Source organism: Bufo bufo, chromosome 6 (genome assembly GCF_905171765.1).
Source record: "Bufo bufo chromosome 6, aBufBuf1.1, whole genome shotgun sequence".
Taxonomy (NCBI): Eukaryota; Metazoa; Chordata; class Amphibia; order Anura; family Bufonidae; genus Bufo; species Bufo bufo.
In genome coordinates, this window is record NC_053394.1 from 291,120,825 (window position 1) to 291,142,246 (window position 21,422).

Sequence of the window (21,422 nt, forward strand, 5' to 3'; positions counted from 1 at the left end):
ATCCCCATCTGGTCACAATCTGCTGAAATATTCTCTGGTTCAGTTCCCAATCTGCTGGGTCTATTTTTCTCCGGCTCAGACGATCCGCTTGAATATTCAAGCAACCTCTTATATGCAAGGCTTTTAGCTCTAAGATATTGGCTTCCGCCCAACAGAAGATCTCTTTGCACAACTTCAGGAGGGAACTGTTCCTCGTTCCACCCTGCTTGTTGAGGTAGAATACAGTTGCAAGATTGTCCGAACGAATCAACTGTGGTTTTCCTACTATAAGTTTCTTGAACTGGAGAAGTGCCAGTTGCACTACCTTTAGTTCTTTGAAGTTTGAAGACTTCTTCCTGTCCTCGGAGGACCACAGCCCCTGGATCCAACTGTCTTGAAGATGGGCTCCCCAGCCTCGGCCAGACGCATCCGTAGTGATTACAACTGGGGGTAGATATTTGAAGGTCTTCCCCTTGGATAGATTCCTGGATTGCAACCACCACCTGAGGCTCTGAACTGTTGAAGGCCTTAGTCTCACTCTTGCTTCCAGATTGTGAGAAGTGTGATGCCAGACTTGAAGCATATTGTGCTGTAGGTCTCTGGTATGGATTCTTGCCCAAGGTACCACATCCGTTACTGCTGTTAGATGTCCCAGGGTCTTCATCACTCTGCGGACTTTGGGAGAATGTAAAGAAATGAGAATCTTTATTTCTTTCTTCAGAGCTCTGATCTTTGGTGGGGGAAGAAACAGAGCCATTGAGAGTGTATCTATCTGCAGGCCCAAAAAAATCTTTGAGGTAGTAGGAATCACGTCGGATTTCTCCCAATTTATTAAAAACCCCAGTTTTTGAAGTGTCATGATAGTTTGTTTGAGATGAAAGTGTAGAAGATCTTCTGACTGAGCTACCAGTAACCAGTCGTCGAGATATGGAAAAACTTGTATTCTCTGGAGACGAAGATGTACTGCAACCAGGACTGCCACATTGGTGAAGATTCTGGGAGAGGAACAAAGGCCAAACGGTAGTGCTTTGAACTGGAAGTGTGACACTTTCTTCTTTCTTATGACCGCTATTCTTAGGAATCTTCTGGATTCTTCCCTTATGGGGATGTGCAGGTAGGCGTCTCTTAGATCTAGAGAGACCATGAACTGATTTTCTGTGAGCACCGCTGTGATAGATCTTAATGTCTCCATTTTGAAATGGATCTTTTTTATGAATTGATTCAGGTATCGAAGGTCTATTATAAGACGATACTTCCCCCCCTGGTTTGGGAACCTGAAATATTTTGGAGTATACTCCGGAACTTCTTTGGTGCCTGGGTACTGGTTCTAACGCTCCTTTCTTTAGGAATTCGTCTAGAAGAGAGAAAATTTTGGGATCTTCTTTCTTGTTCAGTAGAAATCTGTCCCTTGGATGACGATCTAGCTCCAACATGTATCCTTCTTTTATGATGTTTAGAACCCAGGTGTCTGAAGTAATCTCTTGCCACTGTGAGTAGTGATGTGTCAGCCGACCTCCTACTTTTTGGCTTCTGGCGTCAGAATTCCTTCTTAGAGGGTTTTCCATCCTCTGATTTGTGCTTTGATTTTTCTGAAGGCATCCAGGATCTCCTGTCAGGTCTGCTTCTGTTAAAGCGTCCTCTTGATCTATACCTTCTATAATTTTGTTCTCTGTAGGGACGAAAAAAACGCTTCTTTTCATTACCCTTGAATTGGGGAAAATTCAACGCTTTTTCTTCATTACTGGATTCCAGCAGTCTATCTAGATGGGACCCAAATAACTTCCCGGGCTCAAAAGGGAGTGAGCATAGATTATTTTTTGATGCTGAGTCTCCAGACCATAATTTGAGCCAGACAGATCTTCTGACGGAGTTGGAAAGCGCCATATTCTTAGCTATTAATCTTAAAGAATCTACAGAAAAATCACAGAGGAACTCTGCTGCTAGTTTCAATGTGGGTAACTGTTGGAGTAATTCTTCTCTGGATACACCGTCTTCTATGTCTCTGCCCAGGTGACTTAGCCAGACTCTCAGCGCACGGGCTACCGGAACAGAAGCCATAGCAGCTTTATTTGTAAGAGACAGGTAGGAATGCAATCTTTTTAGGAGACCGTCCGCCTTTTTCTCCATTGGATCCTTGAGAAGAATCATCGCTAGGAAACATGGATCTATTGGCTAATCTGGCGACAGCAGGATCAACCCTAGCAGGAACTTCCCAACTTGTAGACTCAGCCGGGTCTATTTTATATATAGACTTGAATCTTGATCCTAAGTTTATTTTTCCTATTGGCTGCTGCCATTCTTTACGCATAATAGTATTGAGTACTGGATGGCTAGGAAAAACAGACGCCTTCTTCTTGGGAAAATAAAAAAGGTTATCTTCTTCCTTATCGGCTGTCTCCTCTTTTTTTGATTCCATGATGTTTTTCACTTCCTTAATCAAGTGATTTGCATTACTTTTGTTAAACAAAAAATTGTCTTCCAGGGTAGGCAAGTCAAGCTCTGAGTCTGAAGACACTTCACCCTCAGATCTAGAAGACTCCTCAGAAGATGATGGAGAGACATAATGCTTCTTATGTGTTAAATGCTTTTTCTTTTTGGCTTGCGACAAAAAGGCTTTAAACATAGACATTAATTTTTTGGTTTCTGTATCAGACACTTCTTCTGGATGCGAGCAATTTTCACATATATTAGATGACCAGTTCAGGGGTAAGGGCTGAACACATGAAATACATAGACCATGCTTAGTCTTCTGCCTCTTATTAGATCTGGGTGGAGACCTTAGAGAGTAAAATCTCCTTTTCTGAGTTTTCTCCTCTGGAAAACCTTTTTCTTATCCGTTGCTTTTTCAAGTATCTTGTCCAGAACTGGGCCAAAGACATATTCTCCAGAAAAAGCAATTAAACACAATTTCATTTTAGATGCTTTATCCCCAGACATGACTTCATCCACAAAGCCCTCCTGGCTGTATTTGAGAGAGCTGAATCTTACTGTTTCTGCTGAAGTGTCAGCTAGAAAAGCTGTGGCTGATTTTAGTAAGAGTACCTAATCTATTATTTCTTCCCTTGGGGTCTTATTTTTTAGATGATTTTCCAGCTCACTGAGCCACAAATACATGGATCTGGCTACTGATGATGGTGCTATGTTGGTCTTTAAACTAAACATTGCCGCTTCCCAAGATTTACAAAAGAGGCTTTCTGCCTTTCTTTCCATACGGTCTCTGTGGCTTTTGGACCTCTTCAATGCCCATCGTGGCCCAGACCGCTTTTAACAAGTCATCCATTTACTCAACGGAAAAATAGAATTTTTTGGGATCTTTGACAATCTCTCCTTCAGAAAGGGGATCATCATCATCCCACTGTTTAGAAGAAGCAGCCTCATCCATTGGAATCAGAGGAGTGAGCTGCTAATTTTTGTCGCTTAAGGGGTTGTGGACCAGGGCTGATATCTCTTAAAGCAGCCAGGGAAGATTTTACTTCATCACGGATTGTGGTCCTTAATTCGTCCATCATAAATGGTTGTTCCTCTCTTACAACGACCGAGATGCATTGCTTGCATAACTTTTTTCTATACTGGTTTTGCAGTTTAAAACATGAAATGCATTTAATACTCTTTTTGGGCCTTTTCTGAGCATCCTTAGACACCTACTGGTAAGAGAGGAACAATATCACTGTTTATCATGTGTGTGTGTGTGTATATATATATATATATTTTCATAGTGTGCAAAAACATTGATGTACCCCACACTTCAATTAGGGCCACAGCCCGAGAAATGATAGCACATAGAATACATCAGCACACATAGTTTGCCCAATATTCTCCATGCAGGGTCTTACATTCAATGACGCTGCACTTCAGGGCCCAACATCATCCACACCAGACCTCAGATCAGGACCTTCCGTGGCTTACCTGGCCTGCATTTAACTGCAAACCGGCCACTTGTGAAGCGCACTTCCGGGAACGCCACCCCGCTGTCCCGGATCGGAAGTGACGTCAGACACCTGCACACTGCACGTGGGATCTCCCGGCATACACCTGCTTATCCCTCCAGGGAAAAGGAAGGTGCGACAGCCCAGGACTGGCATCCAACCAACAGAAGCAAGGCCTTTACATCTCCTCTGCCCAGCATTGTTAAAGTACCATCGGCGAAAAGGGGAAACATTTACAGGGATTGTATGTAACACAAGGAAGGCCCCAGCCCCCGATGTGCTGCCCTATGGGGGCAGGAACACACTGAGGTGAGTAGTGGGATGAGTAGTGGGAGGGGGCAACTTAATCTTTCTCTGTTTTCCTGCCCCTACAGAGGTCAATCTCCAGTTATATGCAGTCATGGTGGTTAAATGGAAAAAAGAATTTTGATTTTGGACAGGATAACCTCTTTAATAAAAATATTGAAGAGAATAGTGCTCAATACTGACCCATGTGTTACCCAATTGGCGACGGTGACCCAATCTGAGTATGTACAGTTGATAACCACCGTTTTCTATCACTGAGCCAGTTACACACATTTTCTCCCAGTCCAAGCATCCTCATTTTATGTACTATGTGGCACAGTATCAAATGCTTTGGAGAAGTCAATATATACGACATCCATTGACTCTCCCCAGTCAAGTCTTGAACTTTTCTCCTCATAGCCACTGTTTAAATTAGCTAGAACTCCCTGCCATTATATAGTCCTTAAATATCAGAAATAAGGGTCTGTCTGACATTACTTTTTCTTTTTAGGAAAAAGGGATGTATGCCATCTGGACCCAGTGATTTGTCTATCTTTAAATAAATAATATATATATATTTATTAAAAGGGGGTTATCCTAAGGATAGGTCATCAATATATTATCAGTGGGGGTCCCACTCACTGCAACCCTGACAATCAGCTGTTTGAAGCCTCTTCCTAGGCCAGCAATGTCACGTCCGTTGGTCAAATGGCCTAGGCACAGTTCAGCCTCTTTCATCTGAACAGGGGTGAGCTGAAATACCAAGCGCAGCTGCTATCCAACAGATGGCAATGTGCTTGGTAAGCTGCAAAAAAAAAAAAAAAAAAACACAACAATCCCTATATATCAGTTTTATTTTTCCAGCGTAAACAGAAAACTCACCCCCCCCACCCCATCGCTCTTTTTGTACAAAACAAAAATAATGAGAACGCACATTTCTTTTAAACTGTCTACACTAAACCAATGATTCTGTTACAAAACACATTTTTTTTTAATTTTCAATTTAACCTAAAAAAAAAGCTTCTGTGTTTTAAATATTGTCGTCCATACAGGAAAAAAAGGTCTTATTTTCCTTCTTTTTTTTTTTTAACGCACCTCAACGTCCTATTTCGTTTATAGTGCTAAAAATGCACTAAGTGTTTTGCCTCTCACTGTGCGTTTGTTTCGCACGGTAAGAATCTACATTTCCCCCAAAAAGAAAACTTACAAAACAAAAATTACTCATAGGGCTTTTTTGTTTCTTAAAACAGACTCCCACCCAAAATGAGAAGAAAAAAAAAAAAGGGGGGCGGGGGGGGCGAAAAACGGCTAACTAAATAAAGACACTAAAACAGGATAAAACAAAGAAAAATAAAATAAAACTCCATTCTCTCAAGTCTCTTTCACACGAGCGGATGCCGTGCAGGTAATCCACTGCGTGAAAGAGAGCCAAGCCCCGGTCCGGACAGCAGAGACACTGAGCATTAAAAGGGCTTCTGTCACCCCACTAAAGCCATTATTATTTTTTTTGGGCTACTTAAATTCCTTATACTGCGATATATCAATATATAGGGCTCTTAATGATTTTCGTTCTGTAGTCTCTTAAAAAAAAAAAACGGACTTTTATAATATGTAAATTACCTCTCTACCAGCAAATAGGGCGGCTACTTGCTGGTAGCAGCCGCATCCTCCTTTCATAATGACGCCCCCTCCTCATGTTGATTGACAGGGCCAGCGAATGCGTTAGTCTTCTGACTGGCCCTTTCTGCATTCAAAATTTCACGCCTGCACCGTACCGGTCTTCAGTCAGCGCAGGCGCACTGAGAGGAGGCCGCTCCATCCTCAATGCGCCTGCGCCGATGACGTCACATCTGCGCACTGAGGAAGGAGCGGCCGAGCGAGCGTCCTCTTAATCAGTGCGCCTGCGCTAACTGAAGACCGGTACGGCGAAGGCGCGAGATTTAAAACGCAGACAGGGCCAGCCAGAGGATGAGCGCGTTCACTGGCCCTGTCAATCAACATGAGGGGGCGTCATTATGAAAGGAGGATGCGGCTGCTACCAGCAAGTAGCCGCCCTACTTGCTGGTAGAGAGGTAATTTACATATTATAAAAGTCTGTTTTTTGAAGAAACTACAGAATGAGAATCAGTAAGAGCATTATATACTGATATATCGCAGCATAAGGGATTTAAGTAGCCAAAAAAAAACGACTTTAGTGGGGTGACAGAAGCCCTTTAACATGATTAATAATGCTCCGTGCCTCTCTGATCTTTTCACTACAAAATCACAGTGAGATAAAGTTGTCACTGTGATTTTGTAGTAAAAAGAGCAGAGAGAGGCACAGAGCATTATCAATCATGTTAATGCTCAGTGTCTCTGCTGTCCACAATGGGGCTTGGCACTCTTTCACGCAGTGGATTCCACGCATGGGATCCGCTCGTGTGAAAGAGCCCTTAGAGAATGGAGGGGTCAGACTGGATGAAAAAACAAAACAAAAACTTTAACGGTTGGGTGGGATGCTTCTCGCTTCAAGGTGTGCCTTGCCTTCAATGAATTTCAGAAGGAACAAAATTAAATAAATTGCATGCCCGCTTTCACGACTATATTTTTCATTGCTTTCCAGCGAACCACAAAAAAACAAAAACAAAGCAACTTTGCAAATAGTCTCCACTAAAAACGTTCTACTGTTTGTCTACAGCTGCTTTGCAAATCTTTTTCTCCATGGTATTCTGGTCCTGTAGACATAACCTCTTCCATCTGTTCCCTACTTCATGCAAATATACGTGATTAAGTAGGGGACAGATGGAAGGGAGTATGACAGCTAGATCAGACTACACAGTGAAAGTTTGTAGACTTACTATGGAGACACAATTCTTCATAGGTGCTAAAAAGTATTTTTTTACATTTTGGATGCACTGGGGAGATAAAGAAAAATGGTTTATGAAGGTGAACATTGCCTTTAAGTAATCAAGTGACATAAGTGGGCATTGCCTGTTTATGTTAACTGTCAATACGCCAAAGGCAAGACAAGTGCAAATGGAGACTGCGGCAAAACACACCAAGATGAGGGAGGATAAAATACTAAACCGCCAAGTCTTCACTTTTTTTGTTTCCGTGCAGTCAGTTTCCTTTCAAACTGAAAATTTGCATGACTCAAGTGTAGGGGGACAGGTGCCCTTAAAATGTCAGATCTGGTTTTTTCACAGCTGGTGGCTCCTCTTCAGTTAGAGTCAGAATCTGAAGAGTCTCCCGAAGAGGATGATGAAGAACTGGAGCCGGACTCATTATCTTCATCCTCTTCATCGTCATCATCTTCTTCCTCATCCTCATTCTGCAGTAGAACAACACAAAGGTCATAAAGAGGAATAGGTTGTTAATGCATGTATGCCAAATACAACCATGTATAGTTGGCTCACCTCTTCTGCATCTTCACTATCTTCACTGCTAGACTCAGAGGAGTCCCCATCAGAGGAATCCTCTTTGTCCTCGTCATCATCTTCATCCTCGTCTTCGTCATCATCATCATCATCATCCTCCTCCTCCTCATCGTCGTCATCATCATCCTGGAAGAAAGGATGAAGAGCAGCTCAGTTATACTGGTCACCAACAATTTTCTCATAAGTAAACTTCCATCTTTGACTTAGGCAAAATGTCTACCTTAAGTCTACATGACCCAACGTCAAAAGATATCTAGACTACAATATGCAAGGCTTACATACACGCTCCTGGACTTGTAGATCTGGTTGAAAAGCATAATCACAAAATACACCCCATTATCTTCCTAAAACAATTTGTACACCACAATGATTATCACTTACTGACTTGCTCTGAGCTGTAGCCTTAGACTTTGGACTGGGTGCTTGTGTTTTCGTTGTACTCTTGCGCTTCTGCAAGACAAAATAAAATACAAAGAAATGGTTCAGTTATGGTACAAAAAAAAACAGCACAACCTATCTAGTCAACACAGTAAAACTTACATAGGTTGACTGCTCTCTGTATGCTGCCCGATCCTGAGATGATAAACCCTGGAAGTCAAAATAGAAGAAAATTACCCCTTGACGTACAAACCAGGAGAATATAAATAAGAAAGCACCAACCCAGAGACATTGGAGGACTGGCATAGTTTTACAAAGGGGGAATCCTTAAACAATGTAACGACATGGCAGCTCACTATGTAGCCCTAGCCTAAAGATGGTCAACATGTGCAAGCCTTGCTCTAATTTCAACTCACCTTCATCCACGTTTCAAGCTGCATGCGGTAGACTCTCTGCTGATCTTCTGCCAGTTTCTTGTAATATTCCTTCTGACTGGGGGAAATCCGCTGCCAGCGGCTGCCAATCTCCACCATGCGCTCTTTCAGGGGGAGATGATTTAGCTCTCCATTTGAGAGGAGCTCCTGTGAGAACTTCTGATAACCATTCCTAAATTAAAAGAAAAATAAAGCAGCATGAGAGTGGTATTAAGTTTGGTGACACATGTCAATGTTTCATTGTCATTAGTGATGACTGAAGTTTTGAAAAATTCAATTCGGCAGCTTCACTAAACTTAGTCAAGAAATTTGATTTGTTACAAATCACTTTGTCACGATCTGCTCTTTATTGTAGAGTGTGCACAATGACGGAGAACAGCGATGGTGCCGTATCTCCCCCCGGGTCATTTAACCCCTCAGATGTTGCGTTCAACTCAGATTGCAGCATCTGAGACCAACATTCAGAAAAAAAACATTTTATACTGACCTCATCCACTTGCTCACAGAGAGGCCGCCCACTCCCATCTTGTTTGAAGAAAACCAGCCAAAGGATCTGCGGCGAGCGTGATGATGTCAACACGTGATCAAGCTGGCCGTGCAAGGTGACGTTGTCACTGCACGTGGCCAGCGTGACCAGGTGGTGACATCTACATGCTCGCAGTAGGTCCTTTAGTGGGTTTTCTTCAATTAAGACGGAGCAGACAGCGTTTCTGCGATCAAGTGAATGAGGAGAGTATAATTTTTTTCATTTACCATTTTAGGAAAAAACGATTTGTTACCGAAGCAAAAGGAAATTCGGCTTCACGGCTAATAAAATTGTCTTGAATGCTTGTGGCCCAACAGAGCAACACTGGATGTGGTTCTCAGGAGCCCAAACTATGTTCTCTATTAATGCCCTCAGAGTATATGAGAATGGACTGCCTTAAACAGATAGCACAGGAGGGATGCTTCAGATGGAAGGAAACAAGAGGTTGAAGAACTCTGGCTTACACACTTACATTGGGGCTTTTTTGGGTTCTCCCTGAAACTTCATCTTTTTTGGAGGGATTGCTGCAGCTGGAGCAGACCTCATATCACTTAGTTCTCTCTAAGATGAAAAATAAAGCATATTTTTAAGAAGAAAAAACAATACAGATATAGCTGTCTATTAGGGCTGCACGATATATCGCAAAAGTAATCGAATCGCGATAATCGGCAAATGCGGTTTGGCGATTCGGCCGAGCCGAAAATGCTGCGATTATTATATATGAAGGGGCCCCTATTGATAAAAAAAAGTCCTCTGTCCTATTACAGCCTCTGTACTTACTTTCACAATGAATGCATGCACTGCAGCGACGAGCGGGAGCGAGCGAGGCAGCCGTCCGGCGCGGGACTGACGTCACTTAGTCACGCTCCTGCTTCCTGAATTAAGTGGGAGGAGCGTGCCAGTGACGTCAGTCACGCGCCGGACGGCTCGCTCTCTGCAGTGTGAGTGCATTCATAGTGAAAGTACAGAGGCTGGCCATTTTATGAATAGGAGAGTTAACACATGAAGGGACACATGGGGCCATGAGGGGGACCAGCATAAGATGCTATATGTGTGTCTTATGCTGGCCCCCCTCGTGGCCCCATGTGTCATAGCACACATCCCCCATAACAGCGCCCTCCGCAGGTCCCCCATAACAGCGCCCTCCGCAGGTCCCCCATAACAGCGCCCTCCGCAGGTCCCCCATAACAGCGCCCTCCGCAGGTCCCCCATAACAGCGCCCTCCGCAGGTCCCCCATAACAGCGCCCTCCGCAGGTCCCCCATAACAGCGCCCTCCGCAGGTCCCCCATAACAGCGCCCTCCGCAGGTCCCCCATAACAGCGCCCTCCGCAGGTCCCCCATAACAGCGCCCTCCGCAGGTCTCCCACATAACAGCGTCCTCCCCAAATCCCCATAACAGCATCATCCACAGATCTACACCTCCACAGATCTCCCACATAACAGCGCCATCCACAGATCCCCCACATAACAGTGCGTCATCCACAGATCCCCCACATAACAGCGCCATCCACAGATCCCTCACATAACAGCGTCATCCACAGATCCCCCACATAACAGTGCGTCATCCACAGATCCCCCACATAACAGCGTCATCCACAGATCCCCCACATAACAGCGTCATCCACAGATCCCCCACATAACAGCGTCATCCACAGATCCCCCACATAACAGCGTCATCCACAGATCCCCCACATAACAGCGTCCTCCACAGATCCCCCACATAACAGCGTCATCCACAGATCCCCCATAACAGCGTCATCCACAGATCCCCCATAACTATGTCATACCCAGCCGCGTCAGCGGCTCTTATGGGAAAATCCAAGCAAATAGACCTCTAGCACAATTCCCTTAAAATATCGCATATCGTTATCGCAATTTTTAGGGCCCTAATCGCAATCGCACAAAATTCCCATATCGTGCAGCCCTACTGTCTATCTAGCACTTGGCATGAAAGCACACAAGTTTTAAATGGATTGTTCAGAATAAGAAAAACATGGCTTCTCTTCTCCAGAAACAACTCCATATCTCTTCACAGGCTGTGTGTAGTACTGCAGTTCAGAACCATTAAAGTGAATAGAACTGACCTAAAATACTGCACACATCATGTGTAGCACTGTTCTTGGATGACAGAAACCATGTGTTCCTAGACAAACCTTTTAACCCCTATAACAGCACACTACATCTATCCAGATGGGAAAAGGTCCAGTTAAGTAGTCATACTATCTATAGGCTTTCCAAGAACCTTCATTATTTTTATTTTTTTATTCTCAATTACCTCATATCGTTTCTGGTCCTCAGCTGCTTTTTTAATCCACATGATCTTCTCCTTTTTCTCCATGTTCAACCAAGTGGACTCCATGCTCTTGACAGCTTTAGCTCGATCATTCTAAAATGTAAATGTGAAGACAATATGGTAAGAACAAACAGCCTTTGAGGGTCACTAGGCTTCAAAACTTTGACCAGCTTGACCCTCCTTACCTTAAACCGGGCCAGGTAGTCACCAATTACACTCTGCTGCCAGATTTCTTCTGCTGTTTTCGGCGTTTCTGGGAGTTTCCCCCGCTCATCTGGAGCTTTCTTCTTCTCTGCTCTGCTCTTTGGCTGCCGAGGATAATAAATTTGTGTCATATTAAAGAACCCTTCAAGTGAAAATATTATGTCTAGCAGTAAGAAACAGCCAAAGACAGAAGAGGTCAAAGAGCACTCACCTTCGTAGAATCCTGACCAGTCACCCTTGATGCTTGTGAGGGCTTCTTGTTCACCCCCACCATCTTTTCTTCCGCAAGAACCCTCTTCTGTTGTTCTTCTGGGAGGCTCTGGACAAGTAAAAAGAATAAGAGATTAGTAACTTGCTCCAGGTGAGTGCCCTTCTTTCATCAAAATCCAACATCACCAACACAAGACTCACCTCAAGAAAACGCACTAACTCCACTTCATATTCTTTCTTTTTCTGCAAAAATTAAAGTTTTTGTCATAAAGGTCATCACCTCAAGCTATAAGTACCTCATTAGTAAACTGACAACTAATAGAGGATCCAGTTTGAGCACCCTTATCCATTAGACAGAACACATAAGCAACAAGAAATATCTTGCTCTGGAGTATTACATGGACATCCCATTGATTTCAGTGGGCACTGTGTAATGCTTCAATACCCCTGTGGTGGGGCTGCAGAGAAAGAACACTTGCTGTCAGGTTCCACCATAGATTACAGTCAATCGCTGGCGATCTAAGGTGGGAAGACACCTTGTGATCAGCTTGTGGACATCCCCTTTAAATGGTTTCTTCTACAAGGCTCTAATTGTGCAATATGCACAGTATAGAAACATAGCCCGTGAACTCATCCACTGAGATCTATGTACATGCCACAGAGCAGCCTCTGGAGACCATATATACCACAGCTATTACATTACAATACCTGTTCACACTTCTTGTGGTATGCATCTTTTTCTTTCTGAGACAGTAGCTTCCACCGCTGACTGCAGAGGACCATGCGCTCTGTGCTGGGGACGTCCTTCATGTTGGCCATTAGTTCTGCACAGTACATGGAGTAGCAGTTTCTGAGAGTATAAACACAAACCATTAAGTTAGATATCATTCAGGCAGAGCTGTTCTGTATCATACACAACATCCCCATTTCTTGTCATGGTTCCAACCATTCTGTCTACAGCAGTCTTTCAGTACTTTCCAGAAACAGTGAAACTCTTGTCCATGGACTGTGTTTGGTACTGCAGCTAAACATTTGACTGGGGCTAAGCTGCAATAACAGACCTTACCCATGGACAACAGTGGTACTGTTTCTGGCAGTAACCATGTTTTTTTTTTTTTTATCTCATCTCATGCAAGTGGTCATTTGGTCATTATTCTATGTACAGATGCTAGCCTAGAACACGAATACAACCTGTGGCCCAGGACACCACCAGAAACGCCAATGAATGATGTGGAGCACAACTTACGGAGGTGGTTTTGTTGGCCGTCCATCAAACTTGTCTTTGAGCTGACGCTCTGCCTTGGTAAGAGTGGAGCGGGTAACGCCCTCCTCAAGGTTCATTTCTGGATGTTTCTGGATGTACTCCCGCATGATGTCCTGTAGGGTTTAGATAAGAGGTTAGCATACAAAGAAGTGGATGGTCAAGATCATGTTGATGCCATGTCCATTCATCTTCATCAGTTAATTAACTGTGTGTTGTATTGCATCTCAGTCTCATTTAATGGCGCTAAACTGCAATACCAGACAACCCTTGGATCCATGCAGAACTGTTTTTTTAAACACATTACTGTGTGACTTTTGCCCTGGTGCGCATTTTAACCTAAGTGTTCCTTTAATTACTCATCAAGGACCCCTTATTGTGCCACATACGCCCTTTGTAATTGCATGATGTGAGCATTTATTAGCCCCCTCTTTGGGTAACAGATACCCTTAAAATTCATCTGAACATTGGAAATTAGCCAAACCCACGCTCTACTGCATGCAAGCCCATCACCTCATATTGCTTTCGCTGTTCCAATGCTTTATGGATCCATTTGAGACGTTTCTTGTCAGAGAGCTGTGACCATTGTTTCCCTAGAGATTCCTTCACTTCCTTTGTACTAGCCTGAAATTACAGAAGCAGCGTGACAATCTTACTCCTTCCACCAAGAACAGAAAAGCAAACTTGGAAGGTCTTGTACTTACATCAGGCTTTATTTTAAGGTAAACCTTCCTCTCGTGATTGTACCAGAGTTGCTGGGGGGTCTTGGGTTTTTCAGGGACATCTGATTTCTTTGTAGCCTGCATGAGGTCTGGGTGCTCCTCCCTGTGAACATTAGCGAGGATCAGATAGAAGCAACAGATGGTGAAATCTTAACTATCAAGAGATACGTCCACATGACCCACCTGAATTTTGCCAGGTTCCTCTCAAATTCTTGTTTCTCTCTCTGGAAATCCTGAATATATTTAGTCTGGAAAGGAAATGGGATGGATATATTGGGTCAAACCACAGTAACAAATCGGTCCACATCTACCAATGCCCGCCACTTATTTTCTTATCTAGGAACCTTCAAATACCTTCTTTTTCTCTGGTAACTCTTTATACTTTTTGGACAGAATCTTGGTTAGGTCCAGGTTACTCATCTCTGGATGTAGCTTAGCGTATTTGGCCCTCTTCTCCATAAAGAAGCGGAAATAGGGTGTGAGGGGCTTCTTGGGGAATTCGGGGTGTTTCTGAAAAGTAATATTAAGGGTTAATATGTCTTGCAACATTGGGGCCATGACTTGGAATTTGAGCAAGTCACCATCAGACCAGCATTTGATGACCTACACCGCTACTGACCTTCAGTTTTTTCCCTTTATATGGGTTCTTCACATGTTCTTCTGCATCTATAATTATTTCTGAGAGAGTGCGGAACTTCCTCACCTAAAGGGATACAGGGGGAGCAACAATGTTTGTTAGTAAAAGGCCTGTAGATATTTATTATACAGAATACTAACTAGCATGAAGCACATTGCTCCAGAGTCTTAGATTCTACGCTGGCATTATGGGAAGTCATGCAGGATGCACAGTGCCTGCTGTTGGAGCCTTACAAAAGGCTCTGATGACAGGCTGTGCCATAAAATAGCCTCTAGGTGGCATCTAGCAACCTAACATAACTGATTTCTGATTCTAAACTGCCGTAAATTAGACTACGAGGAGGAATGTACCATCATCCAGGAAACTGGTGGCCTCCATGAGGTTAGAGATTTCATAGGCAGAATGTCAATAGACATCAGCCACAGTACTGAAATATGTAGACTATAAGGCCTCATGCACACATACGTAGTTTTGGTCCGCATCCACATGAGCTGGCACAACATCTCACCTCAGTTGAGATCTCAGTCCACTTCTGACGACACACGGGTCCCGTATAATTCTTAAATGCCAGCTTGTTCCAGTCTAGATGAGACTCTGTGGTTTTAAACTTTAAAATGTCCTGGCTGGGCAGAATGGACTTCATGGTTTCCAGGAGAGTAAGCATGTCCTCCTGGGACCAGTGATCTGTCAGGGAACAGAGACAACGTATAGAACAAGGCTGGCGGCCGACTGAAGGAGGAGCTTAGGTTCAAAGCCAAAGCCTACTTTCTTTACCTTGATCACTAATGGCAGTCATGCTGGTTTGTTCGTCGCCAGCTGCTCCGTTCATTCTCTACTGGGCAAAGCCTTAGCACCAAGTCGTCCAGGAGACTGTAAGACGGAAGATGCCAAGTTAGGAGGTGGAGGTAAGGGCACATAACACACCACTATCTGTCTATATCAGGTGTGCACAACGTTTTCTGGTTGGGGGCCACATTGTCAGACTGAACCAACGTCAAGGGCCAAAAATAAAATTTAAAGAGGTATTAACAACTGAAATACTGTATTTATGGCATATTGAACATACAGTACATAACATTAATATCTAGTTACAGTTCCAGGACTCCCATCTGATGGAAGAATTCATGAAAAATACATGCGAGTAGTCAAAAAACAGACATACATGTCTGTTACCAGATGGTAGGGGGCCGCACAGAATGGTAACAAGGGCCGCAGGTTGTGCACCCCTGATCTATATAAACTCAAGGGATATTAAGCACCCAAGTATCGCCAACCATGTGACCACAGCGCCCTCTGCAGGTACACTATGGGTATGTGTGTTATGTTGTACAATGACTAGGTGGGTTTTCCAGGACCTTTCATGGTAGAAAATCTTACCAACTACAGATATCCTTGATATTCTAGAACAGTGATGCCCAACCTGCGGCCCGCAGAGCCGTGTCATGCGGCCCACGCAAGGACTGGACTTTATCAGTGCAGGGCGCTCTGCGAACGGCACAGGCAGCAAAGCGATGCTGCCTGTGTCTGCAATCTCCCCGCCCAGCGCCGCCTCCTAGCTAATTTATTCACTGCACTTGCCTCTGTGAAATTGAAGAGAAGCGCCGTAATCTCGCACAGGCGCCCTGGCAGAGACATCGAAGTGCGCATGCACCGTCTTCCTGGCCTCTGCCAGATTACGGCGCTTCTCTTCAATTTCACAGAGGCAAGGCAAGTGCAGTGAATAAATTAGCTGGGGGGGGGAATATCTGTGGATGACACTGAGGGGGGGGGGGGGGAGAGAATATCTGTGGATGACACTGAGGGGGGGGAGAGAATATCTGTGGATGACACTGAGGGGGGGGGGAGAGAATATCTGTGGATGACACTGAGGGGGGGGGGGGAGAGAGAATATCTGTGGATGACACTGAGGGGGGGGGGGAGAGAGAGAATATCTGTGGATGACACTGAGGGGGGGGGAGAGAATATCTGTGGATGACACTGAGGGGGGGGGGGGGGAGAGAATATCTGTGGATGACACTGAGGGGGGGGGGGGAGAGAATATCTGTGGATGACACTGAGGGGGGGGGGGAGAGAATATCTGTGGATGACACTGAGGGGGGGGGGGAGAGAATATCTGTGGATGACACTGAGGGGGGGGGGGAAGGGAATATCTGTGGATGACACTGAGGGGGGGGGGAAGGGAATATCTGTGGATGACACTGAGGGGGGGGGATATCTGTGGATGACACTGAGGGGGGGGGGATATCTGTGGATGACACTGAGGGGGGGGGATATCTGTGGATGACACTGAGGGGGGGGGGATATCTGTGGATGACACTGAGGGGGGGGATATCTGTGGATGACACTGAGGGGGGGGGATATCTGTGGATGACACTGAGGGGGGGGGATATCTGTGGATGACACTGAGGGGGGGGGGGAAGGGAATATCTGTGGATGACACTGAGGGGGGGGGGAGGGAATATCTGTGGATGACACTGAGGGGGGGGATATCTGTGGATGACACTGAGGGGGGGGGGATATCTGTGGATGACACTGAGGGGGGGGGATATCTGTGGATGACACTGAGGGGGGGGGATATCTGTGGATGACACTGAGGGGGGGGGATATCTGTGGATGACACTGAGGGGGGGGGATATCTGTGGATGACACTGAGGGGGGGGGGGATATCTGTGGATGACACTGAGGGGGGGGGGGGGATATCTGTGGATGACACTGAGGGGGGGGGGGATATCTGTGGATGACACTGAGGGGGGGGGGGATATCTGTGGATGACACTGAGGGGGGGGGGGATATCTGTGGATGACACTGAGGGGGGGGATATCTGTGGATGACACTGAGGGGGGGGATATCTGTGGATGACACTGAGGGGGGGGGGATATCTGTGGATGACACTGAGGGGGGGGGATATCTGTGGATGACACTGAGGGGGGGGGGATATCTGTGGATGACACTGAGGGGGGGGGATATCTGTGGATGACACTGAGGGGGGGGGGGGATATCTGTGGATGACACTGAGGGGGGGGGGATATCTGTGGATGACACTGAGGGGGGGGGGATATCTGTGGATGACACTGAGGGGGGGGGGGTATCTGTGGATGACACTGAGGGGGGGGGGATATCTGTGGATGACACTGAGGGGGGGGGGATATCTGTGGATGACACTGAGGGGGGGGGAGATATCTGTGGATGACACTGAGGGGGGGGGGATATCTGTGGATGACACTGAGGGGGGGGGGGATATCTGTAGATGACACTGAGGGGGGGGGATATCTGTGGATGACACTGAGGGGGGGGGATATCTGTGGATGACACTGAGGGGGCGGGGATATCTGTGGATGACACTGAGGGGGGGGATATCTGTGGATGACACTGAGGGGGGGGGATATCTGTGGATGACACTGAGGGGGGGGGATATCTGTGGATGACACTGAGGGGGGGGGGGATATCTGTGGATGACACTGAGGGGGGGGGGATATCTGTGGATGACACTGGGGGGGGGGGGGAATCTGTGGATGACACTGAGGGGGGGGGGGATATCTGTGGATGACACTGAGGGGGGGGGGGATATCTGTGGATGACACTGAGGGGGGGGGGGATATCTGTGGATGACACTGGGGGGGGGGGATATCTGTGGATGACACTGGGGGGGGGGATATCTGTGGATGACACTGGGGGGGGGGATATCTGTGGATGACACTGAGGGGGGGGGATATCTGTGGATGACACTGAGGGGGGGGGATATCTGTGGATGACACTGAGGGGGGGGGGGGATATCTGTGGATGACACTGAGGGGGGGGGGGGATATCTGTGGATGACACTGAGGGGGGGGGGGGGGGGATATCTGTGGATGACACTGGGGGGGGGGGGGGATATCTGTGGATGACACTGAGGGGGGGGGTTCCTGGTTCCGGCCCGCGAAATTTATACCAAGTCTAGTGCGGCCCTCAGACGAAAAATGGTTGGGCACCACTGTTCTAGAAGATCTCCAAAAAACTGGCACAGCAGAGGGTCTGAGAGCTGGTGAGTATGTGCCCTCCAGTACAATACACAGTGAGGTATACGTATGTGCCCCCCCCCCCCCCCCTTTCCGGTATAATACACAGTGAGGTATACGTATTCCCCCCCCCCATAATACACAGTGAGGTATAAGTATGTGCGCCCCCCCCTATAATACACAGTGAGGTATAAGTATGTGCCCCCCCCCCCCTCTCTGGTATAATACACAGTGAGGTATACGTATGTGCCCCCCCTTTTCGGTATAATACACAGTGAGGTATACGTATTCCCCCCCCCCTATAATACACAGTGAGGTATAAGTATGTGCCCCCCCTCTCCGGTATAATACACAGTGAGGTATAAGTATGTGCCCCCCCCCCCCCCCCCCCCCCCCCCCCCCCTCTGGTATAATACACAGTGAGGTATAAGTATGTGCCCCCCCTCTCCGGTATAATACACAGTGAGGTACAAGTATGTGCCCCCCCCCCCCCCCCCCCCCCCCTCTCTGGTATAATACACAGTGAGGTATAAGTATGTGCCCCCCCTCTCTGGTATAATACAGTGAGGCACAATGAGGTAGCGCGGGCAGCCGTACATTTCCCGGGGAGGTCAGTCCGCCTCAGCCTGCAGGGGGCCCCCGCCGCCTCTCCATAGTACCCGCCCAGCACCGGGAGGAGACGGGATCCGGAACACAGCAGCGCGAGGCGGATCTCCAGTCTCCCGACGGGGGACGGACGGTGCGCTCGTGTCTCCCCCGTCCGTCGGTATCCGCAGCTCCTCTACCCGGTCACCGGTTCGAAGTTCTTAGTTTAGCGGACATTACTCTCCTGATCCCGGGATGCCCGGTACATGACGCAGCGGCCATGTCCCCTCTCCTCCGCCCGGTGGAGCCTCCCTCTCCCCGGCAGCACCCCGGAGCTTCTCAGAACTTGGGCTCGTCCGTGGGGACTGTTGGCGGCCCCCTCCAGCACTCACCCAGCAGCCGACGATGTGGAGCGCGTCCCCCGCAGCACAGCACGTGTCACCTCCGGAAGCCTCGCGTCTCTCCTGCACTGCAGCCCGGGCTGAGGACCTCGTGGTGCCGGTGGTGTCTCCTCCTACTCCTCCTCCCCCCGAAGCTGCTGACCGATCTGATTGACGCTGCGGCTCCTCCGACTTTCTTGTTCTCCTCAAGCTGCTCTGCCTCACCTTCCGGCCGCAGGGAGGAGGAGGAGCCGCCGGAGACTCGGAGGAGAGCGACCTCACCAGACCCAGCGCGGAACTAGCAGCCTGGCCGAGAAAAACAAGAGGCTCCCGGGGCAGCAGCTGCAGGAGGAGGGGGAAGGGGAGCCGCCGAGCTCTGCGGGGACCGATCACCGGCCGCAGTAATCGACGATCCCCGGTTAATAGTAATAACTAAAATCGTCAAATAGTAATAAATGATGGTGGGGGAAAAAAAAAATAATTAAAAATTATCCGAGACCGCAGATAGCCCGATCCGTGATAAGAAATAGAAATTCATCGTGTGACCGGGGTCCGGGACAGGGCGGGAAGCGTGCCCGAAAAAGGAGCGCCAGAGGCGGCCACGAGCAGGCGGCTACGCCCGGTCCCTGGAGGTGACCTCGATGATCACGTTTCCCCGACTCCCCGCCATGTGCGGAGGTGCCACGCGGTTCACCCCTCTGCTTCTCCCCGGCTCCCTGTAGCCCAGAGCCGGCAGCGCCCCCCGCACTTACCCGCTCCCCGTCTTCCTCCAAGGACAAAAGGCGCAGTCGGAGCTCTGCGTCCGGATCTCGGAGACAAAGCAGCTGCAGCAGCCCCTGGGTAATGGCAAGAGCTCCGGGGGAGGGGGGGGGCGCTGCCTGCTCCTTCTCCCCGCCCAGCGTCGCTGCAGCAGGAGCGGGCAGACAGAGCGCGGGGAGCCGCCTCCTCCTCCCGCCGCGTCTCCCTCACACTGCCCGGCAGGGGGGCCCCGCAGGCTCCGACAGAGGGGAGGGGGAGTCCGGTCCTCACCTGTGCGCGTTAGGCGGCTCCTTCTGCTCGAGTACCGGGGAGCTGCGTTTAAATAACGGCCAGATCTGCAGCGCTGGCCCCGGGCGTGGACTCGGCTCAGTCCCCGCAGAGAGCTCGCACTTCCCCCGCCTCCACTGCTCTCCGTGCCTGCACTGCCTTCCAATCAGCCGGGCGCCCTCCGTCCTCGCCCCGTCACAGGCTCCAGCTGCTGCCCAGCTCCCTCCCTCCCTCTCTCTCATCGCCCGCCTCACAGTCATCCATCCATCCAGGCAGCCGCCATGTACAGGGGGAGCCCCCGGATCAGTGGGCACGGAGCCGGGCATGCCATCCAGCACCCCGGCTCCAGGTGACAGCACACACACAGCGGGCGGGACTCGTTTATTATGACAGGACCGGCACTGGCGGCTCCCGGTTCCTTCTCCTCGGTCTCGGCTCCACCTTTACTGCTGGAAGCGTCAGAGAGGCGGTAACGGGAGGAGACGATGACAGGATGAGGGCGCTGTAACCGGGGCCCTCTGCAGCGCCGCCACACGGCCGTGTGCGCTCATTACAGGCATTACCCCATAACAGTGTCTGTATCAGTATTAGTGCCACTAAAAGTGCCCACATAATAACACTGTCTGTATCAGTGCCACCTAAAGTGCCCACATAACACTGTCTGCATCAGTATTAGTGCCACCTAAAGTGCCCCCATAACAGTGTCTGCATCAGTATCCGTGCCACCTAAAGTGCCCCCATAACACTGCATCAGTATCAGTGCCACCTAAAGTGCCCCATAACAGTGTCTGCATCAGTATCCGTGCCACCTAAAGTGCCCCCATAACACTGCATCAGTATCAGTGCCACCTAAAGTGCCCCATAACAGTGTCTGCACCAGTATTAGTGTCATAAAGTGCCCCCATAACACTGTATCAGTGCCCCCATAACAGTGTCCGCATCAGTATCCGTGCCACCTAAAGTGCCACCATAACAGTCTCTGCATCAGTATCAGTGCCAGCTAAAGTGCCCCCATAACAGTGTCTGCATCAGTATTGGTGCCATATAAAGTGTCCCCATAACAGTGTCTGCATCAGTATCCGTGCCACCTAAAGTGCCCCCATAACAGTGTCTGCATCAGTGTCAGCTAAAGTGCCCCCATAACAGTGTCTGCATCAGTGTCAG

At 48.0% G+C, this 21,422-nt stretch overlaps 1 protein-coding gene across 3 annotated transcripts; it reads right to left on the bottom strand.

Annotated features, from left to right (window-relative positions):
- Nucleotides 1-7,063: 7,063 nt before the first annotated feature.
- Nucleotides 7,064-20,693, bottom strand: UBTF (upstream binding transcription factor). 3 transcript variants are annotated; one of them, XM_040435265.1, is made up of 20 exons: nt 20,262-20,693; nt 15,047-15,144; nt 14,781-14,956; nt 14,255-14,338; nt 13,990-14,145; nt 13,819-13,883; nt 13,618-13,738; nt 13,427-13,537; nt 12,899-13,029; nt 12,361-12,502; nt 11,854-11,895; nt 11,654-11,761; nt 11,424-11,546; nt 11,221-11,331; nt 9,417-9,505; nt 8,401-8,590; nt 8,147-8,194; nt 7,988-8,056; nt 7,586-7,696; nt 7,064-7,500 (listed from the first exon to the last, which is right to left on the bottom strand). In XM_040435265.1, the coding sequence occupies exons 2-20, from the start codon at nt 15,099-15,101 to the stop codon at nt 7,390-7,392; spliced, it is 2,043 nt and encodes a 680-aa protein (XP_040291199.1). In that variant the 5' UTR covers nt 15,102-15,144; nt 20,262-20,693; the 3' UTR covers nt 7,064-7,389. The 3 variants fall into 3 exon arrangements, with proteins under 3 accessions (XP_040291199.1, XP_040291197.1, XP_040291198.1); XM_040435263.1 differs by having other exon boundaries at nt 7,586-7,732; nt 20,262-20,692; XM_040435264.1 differs by lacking the exon at nt 20,262-20,693 and adding an exon at nt 19,985-20,248 and having other exon boundaries at nt 7,586-7,732.
- Between the last annotated feature and the right edge of the window lie 729 nt (nt 20,694-21,422).